Here is a 24109-nt window from a genome sequence, read left to right as displayed (position 1 = left end):
TTTTGAAATCTTCTAAAATTACCTTCAATTCAATTTAGAACTTGCATTCTTCTCCACAGAAATTCCTCCAAATTCATCTTATAATTTCTAAGGACTTCATGTCAGAATAATTCTGAAACTCTGCTCAGAACTTCTCCTTCGAAAACTGTGAGAGAATCCTTTTTTATATTTTTTTTTTGAAATCAACACTTTGAATTCTTTTCAATTTTACTACAAATTCCAGGGTTTGTCCGCAATATTCTATAGATTGTTCTGTAATTTGTTATAATCCTTAAAATGCTTCCAAGTCTCAGAGCGTGACAATTATGACTCCACGAGTCATAAGTATTATTATTTTTTCAAATCTGTGATCTTGAATTTTTTTCAAAACCTCACAGTTTAATTATGTTTTCACAAAGATTGCTTAATATCACAAATTTTGAAGAAAAGTTTCTTCGTAAATCACTTTTTTATCCTTTCAGTAAATTCCTTTCAGCAAGGTTTTTTTTTTAAATACGTTCAATTTCGTTTTTTGTTGAAAATTAACAACCGGGAAATTTTTAAGGTTTGAACCGGGGAAACCGGGAAAAAACCGGGAATTTCAAAATGAAAATTCACTGGCCACCCTGTACTATGCCATCGCCCTTCACTAAAATGTTCACCCATCTCCAAAAACTCGAGGGAATAATTCCACAGCATTGTTCTAAACTGGCTTCCGAGCTTTCAACCCATCGGTACTTTTCAGGACCAAACATTAAAGAGTTAAGTAAAGTGTTCAGGTAAGAGCTTTTATCCAAGACACATCGTCCAGGATTGGCTACATGGACACCGACAGAGCACCTTAAAAACGGAACTCTCTAATTGCTTCCGAATTTCAACCTTTCGAACTTTTTCAGTGATAACGATTTAAGAAATCAATTCAATATTTGCTTTACTTTTGCTGTGACATCAAAACTAACTTTCGTAGTCCTACGTCAAATGTACAATCGTGTCTTGGGTACAACTACTTTTTTCATTTTTGAGTTACATTTTTCTGAAGTTATCAAGTTTTGGGTTTTCGCTCAAATAAATATAGATCAAATCAAATAGGTATAGATTATGTGACTATGTTAGCTAGGTATCAATGGAGACGCATGGTAGTCTAGTTGCATAGGAGTATCGAGTGAAAACCCAAAACTTGATAACGATTTTTTTGGACCACCCCAACATGGAAATGGTCACTCTAATGACAACATAAAAAAATATGAGTCTAATATTTTGCGATAAGGAACAAAACTATCAATTTTTACGAAATTCTGAGAACCACTATATCGTTTTGCTTTGGATTGGTTGATTAACTGACATAATCCCAAGTCATTAAAACTTCCTCAAAGTACCAAGTCTGCAAAATGCGGGTCGATTCATAGTTGACATGGCTGGTTCTCAGCAATGCAATGACCAATCGTTATGATTCAGCCACCAATCGAAAGATATGGTCTTATTTTATTTTAAATAAAACACCTAATTGGACCTGTGGTTGGCCAGCCGAAACGGAAAAACCCGGAAAAGTCCCGAGCAAAATGCGTGTCGATTCATGTTGACATTACTGGTTCTCGTTTATTTGGTTACCACATCTTAAGATTGACCCAATACTTAAAAGGTATGACTATATATTTACTTTCAAACGGAACAGACAAGGAACCGATTGGAGTTGTGGGTGGCCAATCTGAACGATAAAACCCGTGAAAGGTGGCTCTGTGGAAATTCGGACTCACCGGGAAAATGGTCAATTATTGAAAGTAGACCTAGAGATCCGCAACTTTTTCTAAATTTAATAAAATCATGAGCATAGAGGAAATATACCTTCACCATATCGATTCTGCAGACAAGTGACCAAAAAACGATCCTATGGATATCCGGAGTCACCGGGAAAATAGTTAATGCTTCAAAGTAGTCCTAGAGATCCGTGTTTTTTTTTCTAGATGTGCTTACAATTATAAGTATGGAAGAAATATGTCATCATCATATCGATTCTGCTACTGGGTGGCCGGAATACGGTCCTCTGGATATCCGGAATCACCAGGAAAAAAGTCAAGTAAAAATTAGACCTAGAGAACCGCGATTTTTTTTTTCTAAATTGCATACAGGCATGAGCATAGAGGAACAATGCCATACTACATCGATTCTGTTATCGGGTAGCCAGAAAACGGTCCTCTGGATATCCGGAATCACTGGTATCAAGGTCAATTCTTGAAAGTGGGCCTAGATATTCGTGATTTTTTAGAAAATTTTAAAATCCCTTAGTTGAGAAAAGATATTTCAGCTCCATATTGATTCGATCCCCCGGTGGCCATAAAATGCACTTCAGGGTATCCGGATTCACCGGGAAATTGGTTATTTCCCTAAAAGTAGTCCCAGAGATCAACGATTTTTTTTTTAAATTGCATAAAATTTTGGGTATAGAGGAAATGTACCATCACAAAATCGATTCTGCAACTAAGTGGCCTGAAAACGGTCCTCTGAATATTCGGAAATACCGGGAAAAAGGTCAATTCCTGAAAGTAGACCTAGAGATTCGCGATTTTTTCCAAATTGCATACAATTATGAGCATAGAGGAAATATGCCATCGATATCGATTTTGCTGCCGGATGGCCATAAAGTGCCCTTTTGGATATCCGGATTAACTAATTCCTTAAAGTGGTCCTAGAGTTCCACGATTTTTTTCTTAAATTGCATACAACCATGAGCTCAGAGGAAATATGCCATCACCATATCTTTGCTGCTTCCCAGTGACCAGAAAACGTCATACGGCTACAACTTTCAAATCTATCTTCCAGGTATGTAGTAATGAGGTTTTACTCCAGAAAGTCCCAGAACCTTTTCATCACAGGAACGCTGCGGAAGAACATAAAGGAGATTCCACATCAGTTTCTTCCTAACCGCTCGCGAACGGTTGGAAGTACACTGGTCTGCTACAGTGAACAAAATGCGGTAACATCATATGTTCCTAACAAAAATGCTGCGGTGCTTATCCTGAGCTCGAATTACGAAGTTCCAATGACTTCAGACATTGATACCAAGCCAGAAATAATCAAACATTGCAATACGCACATGGTTGGAGTTGATAACCTGAACAAGCTGACAAAAGATTTTTCCTTTTCCAGCAAATGCTCAAGTGGCCACCTTGCGATTGAACACGGATATGCTTTAAATAATGCTTTATAACTCTTATGTCTTATACACCATGAATCATCCACCATTTACCTTCCTTGCAGACGAGCTATTTTCATGGAAGCATTGGTGTACCAGCTTACATCTGATAATGTGACTGCGCGACAGCAAAAATCGAAGAAACGAGGAGCGCACATTGAATTACAAAGAGACTTTGAATTAAACCTGCAAAAGGTGCAATCAATCAAAGCAAATCAAAATCCTCCGCATACAATAAGTTGTAAGAGTTGCACTCGGTCAAACCGTTATGAAGTGATATTTATGGCCCTTCAGTAACAAATCGACCTGTATTAAGGTTAATCCTGTCATTTTATGGTTACCGCATAAGTGAATCTCTTTGTTGGTAAGATATTTCAGTCTTATTCACGATACCCTGCATTTTTGACTAAAAAGATGCAAAGCTCTTCTGTGTTACCCTATAACGAATATGTGTTATTTCCGTGGAATAATTTAATATAGCATAATCAACAAAAGAGCAGGTAACTGAGGACCACATTAAGAAAATTACCACTTTTTAGAAGATTCAATCATAGAAAAATCATAGCTCCAGACATACGTTCAAAAACTGACGACTTGTACGAAGTATCTAGATATTCGAAAGGGTGTTAGCTTTAGGTGTTTGAATTAACATGGTGCTGAAGTTTCTCCACTTTACACAAGGCGCTGTGCAGATTTGTAACAAAGCGCAGGGTTCTATGACCACTTTTATGGTGATTCCGGAAATCCTGTTTTCTGGCCACTCGGTAGCATAATCAATATGGTGACGGTATACTTCCTCTACGCACAAGATTGCATGCAATTGAGAAAAACAAAAATCGCTTATCACTAGGATTTCTTTAAGGAATTGACCATTTCGCCGGTGAAATTGGATATCCAGAAGCACACTGTATGGCTACCAGGGGGTCAAGTCAATATAGTGCTGAGATATATTTGTTCAACTAAGGACTTTATGCATTTCCTAAAAAAAAATCAAAGAGCTCTAGATCAACTTCCAGAAAAATTACTACTTTTTCGGTGATTTCTTGAGAATCGTTTTCTGGCGACCCTGTGCAGAATCTCTATGGTGGTGATATATGTCCTCTATACTCAAGGTTGTATGCACTTTAGAAAAAAATCGCGAATCTCTAGGACTACTTTTAAGAATTGACCATTGTCCCAGTGAATCCGGAAATCCAGACGGGCATTTAATGGCCACCGGGGGACCAAATCAATATACCACTGAGATATGTCTTCTCAACTAAGGGTTTTTCATATTTTCTAAAAAATCACGGATCTCCAGGCTACTTTTAAGAATTGACTATTTTCCCGGTGATTCCGGATATCCAGGCTACCGTATTCTGGCCACTCGGTAGCATAATCGATAGGTTGATGTCGTATTTCCTATATGCTAATGATTATATGCAAGTTAGAAAAAATCGCGGATCTCTAAGTCTACTTTCTGGAATTGACTAGTTTATCGGTGATTCCGGATATCCAGAAGACCGTTTTCTGACCACTTGGTTGCAAAATCGATATGATGATGGTATATTTCCTCTTTGCTCATGATTGTATGTAATTTCGAAAAAGTTGCGGATCTCTAGGTCTACTTTCAGGGATTGACAATTTTCCCGGTGAATCCGAATTTCCACAGAGCCACCGTTCACGGATTTTATCATTCCGATTGGCCACCCACAACTCCAATCGGTTTCTTGTCCATTCCGTTTGAAAGTATATAGTCATACCTTTCAAGTATTGGCTTAAGATGTGGTATCCAAATAGCCAACAACCTGTCATGTCAACATGAATCGACACGCATTTTGCTCGGGACTTTTCAGAGTTTTTCCCTTCCGGCTGGCTAACCACAGGTCCAATTGGGTTTTTTTTTAATAAAAATAAAATAAAATAGCCATATCGTTCGATTGGTGGCTGAATCATAACGATTGGTCATTGCATTGCTGAGAACCAGCCATGTCAACATGCATCGACAATCGACACGCATTTTGCAGCCTTGGGGTTGTGTCAGTTAAGTACCTAAGCCCACATTTCACCTCACCAAGCGTCTATCCACCATGGTGCGACTCAAACAGCGTCTAACTGACACCTAGCGGCTGAATATGAAATTCTTATCCCAGGAAGTTACGCCAAGATGGCAGCACCGTCACGTTGGATAGGAGACCATAAGTCAGCCACCTACTGTCTCTGAAAATTATGACCGTTACAAAAACCAACAATGGTCGACTACGAAGTTATTCGATACATCAGACCTGGGCACCAATTGAGCCATTATTGAATTTTTGGCAAGCAAATGAATAGTTTCATGTCTTTTTCTATACATTTTCCTATACTAAATTTAAAATTCTCGCGCAAATCCAGATCATAACCAAATTTGCTCAAATTTTGCTTGGTTGTTAGGGGCCTCAATGCGCATCGAAAGAGCAGTGGAGACCATGGGGTTGTACCATAGAGGTAACTCTAAGACTAGTAGGCCCCGAAGAAACGTGCTCAACTTTTTGGCTCAGCTCTGGTACTATCTTCGGTCCCAAGCTAATCGATGCACCCCTCGAAACATAATAAAATCCACGAACCCCTCATTTTATCTGTCAAACTTTCATAGCGAATCAAAACAAACATTGTGTAGTACTAGAATTTCGACTAGAATGGGGTACGTTAATCGATTTGCTTGGGACCAATAGACTAGTCAAGTAGTGAGCCAATCTAAAATCGTTAGTTTCCACCGGTTGGTTGTACTGTTAACGCACTCTAATGTTCATCATTAAAGTTGTGATTTATCTCTGTCATCTGTCATCCACCCGAGCAAGAAAAAATAACTTATTAATTTTAAATTTAGGTATGAAAATAGCATAACTGGCAACCTAAATATGGTATTAGCGAGGCTGACATAAGTGGTAAAATACCAAAAATAATAACTTAAAATATTCTACGAATAAAGAACTAATAAATACTTTCGTTATTGCTCGGGCAATCACTGCTACACGCTAATCATAAATGCGCTCAAACTGGAGTTTCAAAATCATTAAATAGAAGGTCAAGAAATGGTACTCACTCAATTTCATTGTTATCGAAGAGCAGCTCGCCTCGTTGTTCCTCGTAATCCTTGCCAGCCTTGCCGGTACCGTCCTCGGTCCAGTACGGAACCCGCACCTTACCGCGGGCACCGCTGTAACGTTGCACCTTCAGCTCGTACATACCGACCGATTCAACCAACTCGTGGTCCTTGCTAGCCAGCGCAAAGATACCGGAGTGATCGTCGTCCAGGATCATAACGGTGGCGACCTTCGGCGTCGACAGCGTAGCCGGATCGGAAACATTGCTCAGCCGGATGTAGAAGTGCTCATCCTGCTCGAACACGTCGTCGTCGATAACCTCAATTTGGAAGCGCTGCTCGTCAACGCCCGGGGCGAACTTGAGGGTGCCCTTCTTGCCGATATAATCCGACCCGGCCTCGGCAGAACCGTCCTCCGTTTCGTAATCGACCGTAACCGTGGAAGACAAATCACCGCGACGGACCACGCGCACATCGAACGAACCGACCGATTCCATGACCGTATAGTGACCGGGCTCGAAGAACACCTTGCAGACGGCGTCCTCTTCAATAACTTCGTCGACATCTACGCGCTGCAGTTCGGCTTTCACCTCGCTCAGGTCGGACTGCGCTCGTTCGGAGATCTTTCGCATGATGTTACCACTGCCCATCATCTTGCGAGTTGCTTGGATACGGTAGAATGCACGCGACTTGGGTCCCTTATTCATTAGCTGTTCTTGAGCCATTATTTCAAGCTGTTCGAGATCATGTTGGGGATATTTCTTACGCAGGTCCTTCAAAGTGGAAATGTAATCGCGACGGGATTCTTCGAAATCACGGACCTCCTCGGTAATGCCGCCATTCTCATCGATAGTATTCAATTTCTCGTCCCGATTATTCATCTCAAGCGCTGACTCGGCCTCTACCTGAACGATGACGCCACGCTTGTTCATGCGGTACTGCTTGCCAATGTACTTGTAGATCAGTAGTCTCCGATCAGCGATGTAGGCCGTCACTACGGTGGCAGGGAAAAACAAAAACGTAAGGAAACCTTCCCAAACATCTACACGTCCGGGGGTAATCTGTGCGAGGATGAGGTAAAGCCAGATGTAAGCAAATACCGACCAGGTCGCTGTAACGAAGAATACTCGAAGATGTTTAATTTTGCGTACCTCCCCGTCGGGTATAACCAGGACGCAAATTGCGATGATAACGAAGAGATTGTAGGCAGCGGAACCGACAATGGTACCAGGACCCAAGTCACCTGCATTGAAGTTTTTCGCTACGATTTCAATGATTGACAACAGAATCTCAGGTGCGCTCGAGCCGAGTGCCATCAGGGTAAGATTGGCAACCGTCTCGTTCCAAACGCGGACGACGACGATTTGCTCTTCGCCGCCCGGTTTCTTCACCCGGACCTCCTTCTCCTTCGATGTTATAACTTCAATAGCAGCCATAAACCGGTCACTTACGATCGACACACCGATGAACAGATATAGTAGCGCGGAAAAGTACACCATACCGCGAGCGATACGATCTCCGGTGGTCAGGTTCTCCTGTGGTTCCCACACCCTCAGGAGTAACCCTTCCTCGCATGTAGTATCGTCCTTAATATGGCGCCCTGCGGGAAGTGCATCCGCTTGAACCGACTGATTCGTCGGGGTGCCGCTACTGCCACCATTATTTACTGACGCTGTTGCCGCTGATAATGCGATCACGAGGAGGACGCCAAAGCCGTATACCAATGATCTACGGACGCTGAAACCCGTTGCCATGGTGCAGTTTGTTAGAGTGCTGGAGTTCGGCGAATCGTGTTTCTAACTGGCCTGGGTGATCGGAGTTATTTGTACAAGCGTAGCGATGGACACAAACCACCCTCCTTGTTAGGTAGTTAGGGAGAGCAGTCAGATCACAATGAACACAACAATGGAGGTGTTAGGACGACACACAGTGGAACTAATAGACTACTACTGGAAGCGCTATCCAAAAACCAGCCACCGAATTGTTAAGTGGAGGAAGAGGAGGAGGAGGATCCGTGCAAGGTGATATGACGATTTAAATGCAGGTGTTTTAATGGATGCTTGAGTGTCAAACAACTACTCTACTGCTCTACCGTTGCTGAGAGCCGAAGTGTAAAGCAATCGAAAGAATTCCGAATCGTCGTCGAGGACTTCCGGTGGCAGTTCGATGGTGAGCTCTAGGTGGTAAGCCGCTCTGCAGACGTTTTTTCAGTAGCGACGGAGACGCGGGGAAGAACAATCCGGCCGTATGCAGGGCGGTCAATCGATCGGTCGACTAGGAAACACGGAAATCAAGAGTACGGAGATAGTGCAAAGACGCGCGAAAGTTTTTGTGGAGAACGGTTCGTTCACAACGGTTGTCAATTTGCAGATTGTTTGTGATTGTTTAACGATTTAAAGACTAGTTGTGCTGAAAGTTTCGATGTAGCGCGATTGTGACGAACCAGCTACTGAAACGCTGCTAACTGCGGCTGTTGGATCCGTTTTCCGGATTATCGTGTGTGGATTCAAACGATTCCATAGTGGAGTCCACGTGGGGAGTCCCGAGTACAACGGTTAATCAAAATACACACACACGCACAGGTGGCGCTTTCTGGTGGTACTCTGCCAAAACTTGACGATCTTCGTTTGACGGTTCACTCACTCACTCACGTCGGCTTTTTTTTTTTGTATTTCCACTCTCGATCAATGAATTTCGGATGGTTGGCGACTCTGTGAAAGATATTTAAACACGTTTTTTTTCTCTGGAGTCACATGCGGAGCGCCAAGGTAAAAAACACGCACTTGTCACACTTGCGCGTCGTCGTCGCTTTTCAGGAGGGCTAACGTGGCGCTCGCTGCTAGACACTTGCGCTCTCTTTCTCTTCCTTGCTCGTATTTTCTCCGATTCTACACTAAAAAAATGTGTGATCGACTACTAAAAATAAACACATCGCTAACACAATCTTCCTTCGTGGTACACACACGCGGTCTGGCGGCCAATGAATTTTCTTCTTTCCCGCAAATAGGCCCAGCACCAAAAAAAAAGATTAGAAATTTCAATATATTTTCGCCATTATAATTTCATCTTGCCTAGAAGTGGCCAAATAGACTATTCTTAGATGGATTTCAACTATTTTCAACGTCTGCTTTTCCCACACCCGTTTCGTGACTTTTTCGCCGTCAACACAGACACACACTCACACAGTGATTCACGCCGCTGCCGTGTCACAAATTGCTGCGAGCGAGAGGGTTTAAATTTAGTCTAGCTCTCGCTTCTTGTTCTTCTTGTTCACTCGCTCACTGGTACGGCATTTCATTACTCCTTCAATTCCGACGTGTGGTAATTCGAATCCGTCTGTTAGCGATGTCTTTCCTGCAGGAAGAGAAAAATCGGAAATAAATGGCACATTCCTCGGTAATGGTTTGAGCGAGCGCTTGACGTTTGCACCGTGTTCCCAACAAAGCTGGCAACCCTATCGTTAATATTCTCCTACGAGGCACACTATAAATGTCACTTAATCCTAACGCGCAATCTTGTCGCTCCGCGAGCGTGCTCTTCACACTCTCTCTCCTCGATTTTTCGTTCTCCCACCTGCTCGGCACAGGTGGGACCACTCTCCGACGATCCAAACACACGCACTTTTCCCCTGATTTTCCCCAGCAGAAAAAAAAAACAACCCGTTCCTCATTAAAAATAAAATTTCACTTTATTTCACCACGCTTCGCTAGCCGGGAAATTTTTCCTCCATTTCTAGTTCCGAACGAAAAATTAAAAAAAAAACGATCACGAGTTTTCGCTTTCCTCTAACCCCTAAAATCGAATGTATGATTCATTTCACTGCCCGCTTAACAATCCACTTTGTAGCAAAAAACAATTGTTTACAACCCCGGACCCAAAAACAAAACAAACAGAACACCAAAGGAACGATTCGAACTCGTCTGCCTGCAATCGATTGCCAATCAATCGGCGAAACTTCCTCACGCACCCGCGCACCACCAGAACGAACCAAGAGCGATAAAGGAAAGATCCGTGGAGGTCGTTCGCAGACGGACAGTCCCCAGAAAACGGTCCTCCTCTGGTCTATAGAGGCTTTCTTCGATCGAACCACACGCGCGAACCGCACCACCGCCTTAACTCGAAAGCACCACTGAGTGAACTAAAAATATCCAACGGGCGCAGCACCGGCAGTCAGTCGGGTCGGTCGGTCGGTCGGTCGGTCAGTCTACCAGCGGCGGCGGAACAGAGTGCGGTAGGTAACCTACAGAGACCGCGAAAATCCGCGCGCCACTCGCGCAGTACAGTCGGGAATCGCTCTCACGCTCTCATTCTCACTCTTTCACTAATGTCCGCCGCGGCGTCCACACACGTTGTCATGCGTTCTGGTCGTGGGGGGGGTGGTGAGGAGGTGGAAGAGGGCGATACCTCTGAGTTTCATAGGTGCATTATTCTGTCGCATCTGCCGTATTCTTATCGGACTTACTGCTTTATGCGGTCTTCTAAACTGATTGATTTCCTTGGTATTGATAAGCTTATAGGCTTCAAACGTACCTAACTAACCATCAGGCGCTAAAAGTTGTCAAAAACTCCGCATTAATACATCATTCAGATTAAATCTGCGATAGGACTTAGGAGTATTCGGAATGGTATGGAACATTAATATGTATGCGCTAATTGGATGCAATCTCAAGTAACGTTGCTAGTTTTATCGTATTTTATCGGTGATACCCGGAGCTAACCGTTAACCATTTTTGTTCACTTGAGAAAGGCTAATTATCATTTCAGGGCATGTAGCGATCAATGATGTCAAAAATACTTAGATGGTCAATAACATTTTGAAGAAATAAGTGACCAAATAGAGACTTATAGTTGTAAAAAAGTGACTAAAAAGTGACCTAAAGGAAGTAAATTAGTCGTTCTCATGGCACACCAAATAAATGTTTGATGTTTTATACTTATTCAATTAGATTCTCATAAGCACTTAAATAAATACGTCAGGAACCTTTAAAGCGATAGATTCAATAGAAAGTTTAAGTCTAAACCTCCAAGCTTCTACTACCTGTAAAACCCTGAAAACCGGGAATTCTCAGGGAATTTTATTTGGCCTGAAAATACCTGGAAGTCTCAGGGAATCTTATCATAACTCAGTAAATTTAATAATTTTTTTACTAAGAATTTAATATTCCTAGCTATTTTCATTCATACATTGAACTTTATACATCCAGAATGGATTAATTTTCAGTAAGGAATACATTTTTTTTCGATTTTCAAACGATTTTGTTTTTGGTTCAAGAATATGCATCTTTCCCACAAATTTTATAAATTCTGAACTGAAAAGTTATAATACATCAAGAAATTTTAAAGAATCTGGAGTCAAATTCCTTGCACAGTTTTAAGGCTCATGGAATTTTATTATAATTTCTAAGGATCTCATTCCACGGGAGTTCTGGGAAAAAATCTATGAGAAAAACATCAACTGCAATCTGTTCAACAGTTCTGAGAAAATTAGACTTCAAGTGAAGCCTAAGCAGTAAACTCCAAGCGAATTTTCATGTCAAATCTCCGTTGAATATGGAATGGACTATTCGGAGGTCTTATTTTTTTAAACTTATCTTAACTTTTTCGAACTTCCTGAAGTTTCCACAATTTTCCTATCGATCATGAATCTTCTCTAAAGTGTGAACGAATCACCGAATTTCTCGAAACTTTTTTAAAATTTATGTAATTTCCCTGCTCCGGAATATCTCTGCTCTGTTCTGATTCTGTTCTTTCTTGTTTTTTTTTTTTTTGTTTAGAGCTTTATTAGCGAGATTGATATCTTTTTCGGCGTTCTTGAAACTTCTCTAAAGTGTTTGCAGTTCTCATGAAGTTTGTTGTACTCCCATGAATTTAATTGTTCTAAAAATGTTTAAGCTTGCGTGAACTTCTGGACTTATGCGAAAACCTCAATAATTTTCTTAACATCTCTAAAGTTCTCTGAAAATCTGGGAACTTCTTGAATTTTACCAGTAATTTAGTGAAACTAAAGGAACTGAACTTCCCTGAAATTCGCTTTGTTTTTGGAGCTTATTTGAGGGAAAGGGGAGGGCTACCAAATGGTGAGTTGACAACCTGGAAGGAGCAGAATACTTAGCTCTGGTCCTCACAAGTTCCTACTTCACGCCTCCTCGAGTCATATGATAACAAAAGACTACCAGCTGAAACATGGACACAGCTGGTTGGCGTAGCCTGGGCAATGTTGCCAGTCCGGCAATAGCAAAGTGAAGAGGTGCGACGCGAACACTGGCGCGGTAACCATAGTACGGTGATAGAGGAAATGCTTCACCAAACCCGAGCGTCTGTTCACCCCATGGAGGTGCGGCTCAAAACGGCGTCTGTTCTCCATGTTAGGAGCGGCTGATCACCGTCCTAGTGCCAGCGTGGGACTCTAAACAGAGCTGTGCACGATGGTCCCCCGGCGAGACAGGGGGTTGGGGCAGGCCCAACAAACCGCCCTGAAAAAAAAACAAAGTTGCAAATAGCGAAGAAAGAAATACAGATCGGAACAATCGGCACAGACCTACGCGACGAAATAAGGACTACGATTGGAAACTCGGAACATGGAACTGCAAATCGCTCGGCTTCCCGGCTTGCGATAGGTTAATCTATGACGAACTTCAACCACGCAACTTCGAAGTCGTAGCACTGCAGGAACTTTGCTGGACGGGACAAAAGGTATGGAAAAGCGGGCATCGAGCGGCTACTTTCTACCAGAGCTGTGGCACCACCAACGAGCTGGGAACCGGCTTTGTAGTGCTGGGTAAGATGCGCCAACGCGTGATTGGTTAGCAGCCGATCAACGCGAGGATGTGCAAGTTGAGGATTAAGGGCCGTTTCTTCAACTACAGTATCATCAACGTGCACTGCCCACACGAATGGAGATCCGACGACGAGAAAGAAGCGTTCTATGCGCAGCTGGAGCAGGTGTACGACGGCTGTTCGCAACGGGACGTCAGAATCGTCATTGGTGACATGAACGCTCAGGTATGACGGGAGGCAATGTATAGACCGGCAATCGGGCCAAACAGCCTGCATGCCGTATCGAACGACAACGGCCAACGATGCGTGAACTTTGCAGCCTCCCGGGGTATGGTAGTTCGAAGTACCTTTTTCCCCCGCAAGGATATCCACAAAGCCACCTGGAGATCACCTGACCAACACACAGAAAACCAAATCGATCACGTTCTAATAGACGGGAAATTCTTCTCCGACATTATCAACGTCCACACGTACCGCAGTGCGAACATAGATTCGGACCACTACCTAGTTGCAGGATGCATGCGCTCAAAACTCTCGACGGTGCATAACACACGTCGAAGTCGAACGCCACGACCCAACATTGAGCAACTACGGGACACCGGAGTTGCCCAGGACTACGCGCAGCAGCTGGAAGTTGCACTACCCACGGAAGAGCAGCTTGGCGCAGCTTCTCTTGAAGATGGCTGGAGGGACATCCGTTCAGCCATAGGTAGTACTGCCATAGAGGTAACTCTAAGACCACTGGGTCCCGAAGAAAATCATTATTATTTTTGGCTCACTCAGTACCAGAACAACGGTCCCAAGCAGTCCCAAGCTATTTCACTCACCCCTGCATGTTCTGCATGAATCCACACACCCCTGATGTTATCTGTCAAACTTTCATAGCGAATCAAAACAAACATAGTGTAGTAATAGAATTTCAACTAGAATAGTGTACGTTAATCGTTTGCTTGGGACCAATAGGCTACTAAAGTGGTGAGCCAATTTAAAATCGTTAGTTTCGTATTGATTGTTGGTACTGCTGCAGCGGCACTAGGTACTGCAATCCCGGACCGAAGAAATGACTGGTTTGACGGCGAATGCAAACTGTTAGTAGAGGAGAAGAATGCAGCACGGGCGAGAATGCTGCAACACCGCACGAGATTGAATGTGGAGCAATACAGACAAGCGCGGAACAGACAAAACTCGGTTTTCCGAAGGAAGAAGCGTCAGCAGGAAGACCGAGATCGCGAGACGATGGAATATCTGTACCGCGTAAACGACACATTCAAGTTCTATGAAAAGCTAAATAGTTCGCGCAAAGACTACGTGCCGCAAGCCGATGTGTGCAAGGACTTGGACGATAACCTTCTCACGAACGAGTGTGAGGTGATTGAGAGATGGAAGCAGTACATGACGAGCACCTCAACGGTGATGTAACAGAAAACGAAGGTGGCACGGCAACAGACCTTGGAGTCACCATTTGCAAGAGAGTTCGTGGGGCAATACCAGGCGGGATTCATGGGTGCCCGCGCTACCACGGACCAAATTTTCGCGATTCGGCAGGTTCTGCAGAAATGCCGCGAATACAACGTGCCCACACATCATTTGTTCATCGATTTCAAATCCGCATACGACACAATCGATCGAGATCAGCTATGGCAGATTATGCACGAGTACGGATTTCTGGATAAACTGACGAGATTGGTCAAGGCGACGATGGATCGAGTAATGTGCGTTGTTCGAGTATCGGGGACACTCTCGAGTCCCTTTGAATCTCGAAGGGGGTTATGGCAGGGTGATGGACTTTCGTGTCTGCTGTTCAACATCGCGTTAGAAGGTGTGATCAGAAGAGCTGGGATAGACACGAGTGGCACGATCTTCAGGAAGTCCATCCAGCTCCTTGATTTCGCCGATGACCTTGACATTATGGCACGGAACTTTGAGATGATGGCGGAAACGTACATCAGACTGAAGGCTGAAGCTAGACGGATTGGACTTGCCATCAATGCATCAAAGACAAAATACATGAAAGCAAGAGGTTCTAGGGAAGACAATGTTAGCCTTCCACCACGAGTTCAGATTGACGGTGACGAAATCGAGGTGGTCGATGAGTTCGTGTATTTGGGCTCACTGGTGACCGCCGAAAATGATACCAGCAAAGAAATTCAAAGACGCATTATGGCAGGGAATCGTGCCTACTTTGGACTCCGGAGGACGCTCCGGTCGAATAAAATTCGCCGCCGCACGAAGTTGACTGTCTACAAGACGCTGATTCGACCGGTGGTCCTTTACGGCCACGAGACCTGGACTATGCTCGTGGAGGACCAACGCGCCCTTGGTGTTTTCGAACGGAAGGTGTTGCGTACCATCTACGGTGGAGTGCAGATGGATGACGGAACGTGGAGGAGGCGAATGAACCACGAATTGTACCAGCTGCTGGGAGAACCATCCATCGTCCACATTGCAAAAATTTGGTGACTACGGTGGGCTGGGCACGTCGTGAAAGTGACCCAACAGGAACAAGAAGAAGAGGCGCGCAGTGGGCAAGGTGGATCGACCAAGTAGAAGGTGACCTGCAGACCCTTCGCAGACTACGAGGCTGGCGAAGTGTGGCCATGGATCGAGTAGAGTGGAGACGACTTCTTCGGACAGCAGAGGACAACAAGGCCTTAACCTGATTGGTAAGGTAAGTAAAGGAGGTGGACGACATGTCCATAAAAGCTCCTGAAGTTCTCGGATCTTCCCTTAAGTTCTCTGTACTTCTGTGAAGTTTTCAAAGTTATTCTGAAATTTCAGGAACTTCTTTAAGCCTGCACAGCGAAATAATTAATAAAGTTATATGATTTTCACTGTAGTTCTCAATATTTGTCTGAATTTCAAAATATTGAACTGCCAAAATATTTTTCAATTTCCTAAAAATTCTCTAGACTGCCCTGAATATCTTAGTATTTTTTTTTTAAGAACCCACCATTAAACTGGAATTGATTTAATTTACTTTAAGTTCTACAATTTTCCATAATTCCACTAATTTTCCCTGGAAAGCCTGGACATCTCAGAAGTTTTCTATGCTTACCATAATTTCTGTAGATTGATCAAATGTTCCGGTAAATTTTCTAATATATATTTATAATTCCCTGAAGCTTCTAAAGTTTTCGGACCAATCATAGAATTCTCGGAATATCCCATAATTCTAAGGAACTCCTTGTAAGTCGATGCAAATTTTCTTAAGTGAATGTGAGTGTTCTGATGTTATTTGATCGTCCTCAAAGTACTCGGAACTTCACTGAATATAATGAAACAATCTAAAAATATCTAAATTTCCTCGCCATCTTTTTCAATGGAACTTCTGTAATGTTTTCTAATCAACGTAGCTAAAATTTCATTTTTTTTTTTTAGATCTTCCAAATACTCACACATTTTCAAGCTGTTCATATAATTTTTATTGCATTCCATAAATTTTCTCAGAGCAAACCGAAGTTTCCGGAAATTCCAGTTTCTGCAATTTCCTTGAAATTTTTTGAACCGCCCTTTAATTCTCTGATCTGTCTTGATGTTCTCGGAGCTTCCCTTAAACTCTCAACTCTCTCAACTGAAGATCTCGGGTCTGCCTTAAAATAAATGGAATTATTGCAGACACCTTTAAACTTAACTGGAATTCTCTGGATTTCGGTGAAGTTCCTGAAATATTTCTGAAGTTTTCATAAATTTTGTGAAGGTCTCTGTACTGAATCTTTCGGAACATCTTATGGGTTCTCGATATTATTTCAGCACCTCATAGAACTACCCTGAATTTGTCTAAGTTCACGCTTATAGGGTTTTAAACCAATTCAATAGTCTGGGCTAAAGTTTCGAGGACTTCCCCTTAAGATCTCTGGAATTCCCCAAAGATCTAGCTTTTCTGAGATCCATAGAACTTCATTAAAGTTTCCATATTTTTGTTAGTACGAAACGTCGAGAAATTTAAAATGTTGTGATCTTTGACTTACTAAAATAAAGTAAGTGTTCAACTTCAACATTTAATGGATTCGATAGTAAAGCTGTTTCTTTAAAACTGATTATCATGTCTTAAAAACGTTTGAGTTAAAAAAAAACATATTTTTAAAGATTTTATTAATAGCATTCTTATTATAAACCTGGAAACTATCCGTTAAAGTTATGGAAAAACCTGGAAAACCCAGGGAACTTTATTTAGCCAAATGAGTGGACACCCTGTAGATAGAGAAGAACGATTACAAGTAAAATAAAAATTTTATACCAGGTCGTCAACTTCGAATTGATCAAAAATAGAACAAAATGTAGGCTTATCCAGAATACTGATCAATCTTGACATAAATTCACGTTTAAAAAAGTTTGAAATAGTGACTTATTACAAGAAAAAGTGACTTTAGTGACTTGGTCTTAAAAAAAGTGACTTTTTAGTGACTGGCTTGAAAAAAGTGACCAAGTGACTAAAAAGTGACTCGCTACCAGCCCTGTCATTTATACGATAGTATTTAAGCACTCTTTTCAATTTATCAATATGTTTGAAACTGTGCTAAAGGATAATGAAAGTTAGCCCTCCTAATTTAGTTACCTGGGGTACGCGAACTCATTCCTAACATTCGTAAACTGAGATTGTGGAATTATAATTTCCATAAATTTTCAATTCAGCTAAAGATACCACAATAAGGTATAACTGGTATCTCAACCGAAATTGCTTAAATGTTCCACTAATTTTATTTATCGCTGAATAGAATTAAAGTATTTTGAATTTTATACCACCATTCAAAGAGTTGTCATATACTCAGCAAAAAATTATGAATTTTAGTTGTGATGGAAACATTGATGCGTGTAAACTATAAATTTCACGAAAACCAGCAACTTGCAAGAAATGTTGCTTACAAAATGAACGGTCACATACAATTTTTGCAATATTTCATGAAATTTCTCAGAACTTAACACGATTTATAATGCAAATTTGTATCACATAAGATTGTCTTCATTGTCATTGAATTCCTAATTATTTTCCTACAGCTGAAATTCAAGGACGAACAGGATTGTTTTTTTTTATCATAATTGAGATCGAGTTTTGTAAATACTATCGATGCTTTATGATTTATTGGAAAACAAAATTTATTAATGAGTATTGTAAGAATGCTCCATATTGGCTTGTTCAGCCTCCATATTGGCCTGGAGGCTTCAAAATTTCTCTGAACTCACAACTCACCCATAAAGGGTGTCCACAGTTAAATTGCATCACTTTAAAAATGCTGTAAAATTTTGCCCTTTGAATTAATGTTAATGAAATTTTGGGTGAAAAGGCCTCAGCGTGTATTATTTACACTGCGTGAATTTCATTGTGAATTTTTTAGTTGTTGGATCGTTGAGTTTCGTTCGGATCCTTCTCAGAAATGACGTTGTTTAGCCTTTTTTATGCTGCAAATCATATTTATTTAAATCAATTTGTTTAATTATTATTTTAGTTACTTACGTTAAAGTATCCAAAGTATTATCCAACAAAAACAAATTCAATAAACGTGATTTAATTAACTTGTGAGTATTATACAATTTACTTGGAAACGGGACCTTGTCATGACGTTTGCTCCCAAGTGGACTGCCATCGTGTTGACGTAAGCTGTCAGGCGAGATCTTCCAATGCCGAGGGGACCAACTGCGACCGAGGAATAGATGTGGCAGTGCTGCCAGTGCCCGCAACACTCCCCGACTCGTAAAGCTGCAGCTCCACTTCCGGCTCAGCTTAACTCTTTGATTGCACATCCAGAACATCAATCTTGCACACAGGACGGCGAAGAACTCCATTGATTGTCTGTACGACGGCTTGTCGCACGCGGCCATCACGTCCTGTTACCACCGAGATGATGCGGCCTCGTTTTTATCCACCACGACTACTAGATCACCCACTTCCGGAGATGCTTGGCAAGAATTCTTGTGTCCACCTCTTCCAGAACTGGTCAACCAGTTGGTACGGCAAACTCCTTGGGATTCCACCAGTGGTTTCCTTGCTAGGACAACCCCATCAGAACTCAGGTAAATAAAGTGGTTCGGCGTCAGAGCCTCTTGTTCCGCTGATTCTAGAGGAATAAACGTCAGTGGCCGTGAGTTGATAATGACACTGACTTCAGCAATAATCGTGCGTAGGGTTTCGTTGTCCGGGATCCCCAAGTTTGACAGCGACGCAAGAGCAACCTTAACGGAACATACAAGTCACTCCCACACTCCCCCAAAGTGTGGAGCGAAGGGCGGGTTGAAGACCCTTCTTCGTATTGGCGTCGGTGAAAGTGGCTTGGATTTCCTGCAGCAGCTTGCGACTAGCACCCTGGAAGTTCGTCCCATTGTCTGTATAGAATTCACTGGGCGCTCCTCGATAGGCCACGAAGCGACGGATGGCCATTTTACAGGATTTGGTTGGTACGATCTCTAGGTGGATGGGTCTGACGGAAAGGCAAGTGACCAAGGCCACCCATCTTTTCACATTGCTGCGACCGCTCTTGACCGATATTGGCCCAAAGTAATCGATGCCTACGTAGGTAAATGGTCAACCACACTGGTTCAAGCGCGCTGCCGGCAAATGACCCATCTTCGGTGTTACGGGCGAGGCCTTCCGGACCTTACAGGTCTGGCAATTCCTAGAGACCTGGCGAAACGCTGCCGGATCTTGTTAACGATTGTCTCGTTGTTAGCGTGCAGAAACTTCCGGTGCTACCAGGCAACTAGGAGTTCGCTAATCCGGTGGTAACGTGGGAGAATTATGGGAAACTTGAAATCATACGACACACCCGATGACGTTCTAATGCAGCTGTCAACGCGCAGGGCCATTCTCTCGTCGGTAAACGGTGACAGCTAGTAGATCTTGCTTGATTTATCAATATTTTTGGTCGCCGAGTTCTTGCTGAGCAGTACGGTGACTTCATCCGGGTAGGCTTCGGCTTGTACTAGACGTCAAAGAGCTGCTTCTGACCGCTGAATTTCGTCTTGCCACAAGCTTCCTGTTTTCTTGGGTTGCCCCAATCTGCGACGACGGGCATTGTCCAGGACTCGAATGACGTATGCAACGGTTCTTAACAGACGTTCCCACTTGGAGAAGCAACTGAAATCCACCAACTGTTCCATCACAACCTCTCGATGAACAAGGCAAGCACGTAACTCTTCAGTGGTTTTCGACGGTTCTGCTGCATTCATCTTCGGCCACTCTGCTTCCGGATGACGCAGAAACTCGGGACCTTGAACCCATGTGGCTTCGAAGCTGAGGCAGGGATCCTTTCCCCACTTAGTCGCTTCATCGGCCACGTTTTGTTTCGAGGGGATCCAGTGCCAGTCTTCACCGTCCGTTTTGTCCAAAATCTCCCCCACTCGGCAAGCGACGAACTGCCGATAACGTCTATGGTCGGATCTTATCCAGGCGAGCACAGTTTCCTAATCGGTCCACAGTACCCGGCGAACAATTGGTAGTGTATGAGCTTCGGTAATGGTCCTCGCCATCCTGGCACCCAAGAGAGCACCTTGAAGTTCGAGGCGTGGAATGGACACAGCCTTGAGCGGCACCACCTTCGCTTTTGCCATCACGAGGGCGCAGTGAACCCTCCCCTTAATCTCTGCCCGTAGATATGCTACGCAGGCGTATGCATCCTCACTCGCATCCGTGAATATATGAAGCTGTAGCGGACCAACCTCGATCGATGAGAAACCAGGAAAATACGAGCGGCTGATGCGTATCTTTGAGAGCTCTCCAAACTCAGCAATCCATCGATGCCATTTTGCCTGGATTTCTCCAGAAACTTCTTCATCCCAGCCTGCCTGGGATCTCCAAATATCTTGTATAATGATCCGGCCGTGGACTAGAAAATGTGAAAGGAGTCCCATAGTGTCAAAAACGCTCATGACGCACCGTAGCAAGTTCCGTTTTGTCGGTGTCACTTACTCTACGTTAAGGTCCACCTCGTACGTGAACTGGTCATCAATTGGGACCCATGACATTCCCAGAACTCACTCAATTGCTCTCTCCTAGCTGGTTTCGATAGCTTTTGTATCTTGAGATCCCGGATCCCCGACTCGTCGAAGAACTTCCGCAGAATTAGAAAGCCAGTTCCTTATGGTGAATCCTCTGTTAGCGTGCACCTGCTTTACCTCTAAAACCACTTCGATGGCTTCGTTCTCACTGTCAAAACTGTCCAAATAGTCATCAACGTAGTGTTTGGATACTATTGCTGCGGCCGCTCTGGGGAAGGTTCCCTTGTGTTCCTCGGTATTCAAGTTCATAATGAACTGGGCCTGGCTCGGGCCCTTTCCAAGGGATATCTACGAAAACACTTTAAGGCAGCGAATTCAATCGAAGAATTTGAAAAATACTGGACAAAAGTGGCCAAAATAATCGCCAAGAATTGTATAGAGAAGCTCATGGGCAGCGTCAGATCAAAAGTTCGCTCTTTGGTATACGATTAAAAACACTGCGGATTATTTTCATCCATACTTTCTGGGACACCCTATATGTCCAAAACTCAAACTAGCCCTAAAATAATACTGGTTTATATGGTTTAATCCAATGCCTCAAAGAATTCGATTTCGTAAACCATTCGTAAAGACTGACTAAAAGTCAATTGGTACTCACAAAAAGACCTGTAATTCGTCATTCAATAAGTTCAAAATGTCCATCACTGGTTGGTTTACAGTACTTTTATTGAATTTTCAAAGTTTCAGCATTAGATTGGTTACATTTCTCCAGTTCAAACGAAATCTCGAACCTTCTTCATGATGGAGCCCATCAGCGGAAACGGACACGGAATCAGCACATTTCTTCCATTTTGCCCGCATTTGCTGGATGTCCTTGAGCGCCCAACCGCTTCGTCGAAGCCGCTGCGTTGAAACTCCTCAGTATTTTTTGATTAGCCGAAATTCCGGGCAATTCGGAGGATTCATTAGCTTGGGGACAAAATCGATCTTGTTGGCAGCATACCACCAGAAGCAGAACCATCTTGGCGTAGTGGCAGCTGGCAAACACGAACTTGACCGGGAAGCTGCTTAAAATCAAGTTTGACATATGCTTCGTCATCGATCAAAGTGCAGCATTCCTCGGTAGAAGGAATGCTTACCGAGCACGATATTCGACATTTTCTGAGCCGTTGCGAATGCAAACCAAAAAATTCAAGCTGTCAGAAATACCGGGTTGCCAAATATACCATAGTACATATTCGTATTTTACAAAAAGAATCACAGCTTGCTTCATGACCGGCACAATCTGCACACCTGCGGCACACTTGACGCATACTGAAAAAAATGTTGACCCAAGATTGGTGTGCGGAGTGGCCTACCCCTTGATACCATCAGGATAATTCATAGGGGGTTTCCAAGGTAATTCTGCGTAGAATCTCATTACCCGGATTTGTAGAGAAAAATCGATCATCAATAACTCTGCTATTCTAAACAAGTTGCTCCGTTATACCCTGGACAGACTATGGCTTATATCATGTAATATAGGCTGTCTTGCAATGAGCACTCATACATAGGATTTCCAGTGAAAACTAGATGTATGAGTGCTCATTGCAAGACAGCTTATATTACATGATATAAGCCATAGTCTGTCCAGGGTATTAAGCATCACTTTTGTTCCACTTACACCTCTGACATTGTCGCAACTTATGATGGTAGCGCCTCCTGTCTGAGACACCCTCCTATGTTGGATACTCAATACGTCACCGTCGTCGCCGTAGGACTGATAAGTGTGTATTGATATTTTTAAAAATAATGCCCATCTCACTTGCCCTGCCGGTGGCAAACGTGCTGTACAATCCATGGTAGCCGGTTTGGCACAGGCCGGAACCCGTTCCCTTCGAGCTGAAGCATAAATCTATCGAAAAATTATATATTGCTGTAATTTTCTTTCGCTACCCTCCTTTTCGATTGCATCTCTTTTTTTCTTCAGAATGAAGAGCGGAAAAGCGAGCGAGGAGGGTCCATTTTTCTTTTCGCTGTCTGTAAGCCAATGGCCCGGGGCTGGCTGGTAGGTGGAATGGATGTCGGTTCGTACGAAGGGAATTCGCCTGGACGCCAAATGTCAAGTTGGCGTTAAATTGGTTCACCGATCGGTGGGATGATGAGAAGTGGAACAACCGAAAGTTGTTTTTTTGTGTTTGTGTTTGTGTTTGTGTAAAATTTGTTTGGATGGAAATTGCATTCAGAGAGTGGGACAGACAAAGTAAGTGAAATGAATCGGCCACAAATCGTCTAGAAGGTGGAGGCGCATGGTTCTTTATGTTGATCCAGACTGAACATATGTCAAAATCGGGATGCATCGAACCTCACCAGCATATTTTTTCTATATCTCTTTTGGAGTCCGAGATTCACCGGAGTCACCCAGCTTGGCACCTCAAAGCCGAAACTTTTTCACAACCAAAAATGTTTATGACCGTCGTTTATGTCTTTTGTGATTCTTTACCGCTAGGTTTTATTGGCATATGAAAATATTTTCATTCACCACTCCCTGCTCTCATTCTCCCTTTCAAAACATCCAACCTATATGCTAAGTGAGCCGTCGTCGTCCTATGTGGCAAATGTCAGCTCGAGTGAAGAAGCCACTAGCAAGTGTAGTTTTAATGCTGCCACCTCGGCGACCGACCCACACCCAACATCACATCCAACCGCGGGAGTGGATCATTATTAAAACAAATAACCACGCTCCTTAGCATTATGACGACGTCGGCGGACTGTGCCTTTGAAACCGATGTAAAGTCATAAAGATGTTTTGTTACTCGAACCAACCAACGAACGCCGGCGCGACTGTCCGTTGTTATGATCTTGAACCATCTTTCAGATCGTGACTCAGATTTGCGGAAGGTGCTTGTCTCGTCCCGTGCGCTTTTTCGATGACCTTCTGGTGTAGAACTGCAGCAAATTCCTTCATCTTCAGGACTTCAACTATACGCAAATGGAAATTGACAAGCGTCGTTGCATTCCCAACAGGAGAAACGTAGCCCACGCTAATCAACTAGAAATCGAAAACAGGTGCAACCGAAATAGCTGACCCCCAGCGGCTGATACTTCATTGAGTAAATCCCCGCTGGATCCAAAGGCAGCTGTTAATCTACTGCCCCAAAATTGCCCGCGTTAAATTTAGCACCTCGTTC

At 43.1% G+C, this 24109-nt stretch overlaps 1 protein-coding gene across 3 annotated transcripts in view; it reads right to left on the bottom strand.

Moving 5' to 3' along the window:
• The window catches only part of Calx (sodium/calcium exchanger 3), a 771840-nt gene that overhangs the window by 637302 nt on the left and 110429 nt on the right, over positions 1–24109 (bottom strand). For 2 of the 3 annotated variants that reach the window (XM_065224018.1, XM_065224021.1), the window contains exon 2: positions 6234–9587. In XM_065224018.1, the coding sequence (XP_065080090.1) occupies positions 6234–7987 (1754 nt within the window). In that variant the 5' untranslated portion in view covers positions 7988–9587. Of the gene's footprint in view, positions 1–6233; positions 9588–10149; positions 10353–24109 lie in introns of those variants that run through there. The other variant, XM_065224020.1, reaches the window with a different exon arrangement.

The sequence above is a fragment of the Ochlerotatus camptorhynchus genome, unplaced genomic scaffold, assembly GCF_037179485.1.
Source record: "Ochlerotatus camptorhynchus isolate MF236.1 unplaced genomic scaffold, CSIRO-AGI_Acam_v1.1 ptg000203l, whole genome shotgun sequence".
NCBI classification, from domain to species: domain Eukaryota; kingdom Metazoa; phylum Arthropoda; class Insecta; order Diptera; family Culicidae; genus Ochlerotatus; species Ochlerotatus camptorhynchus.
This window is presented reverse-complemented; position numbering and strand designations above follow the sequence as displayed.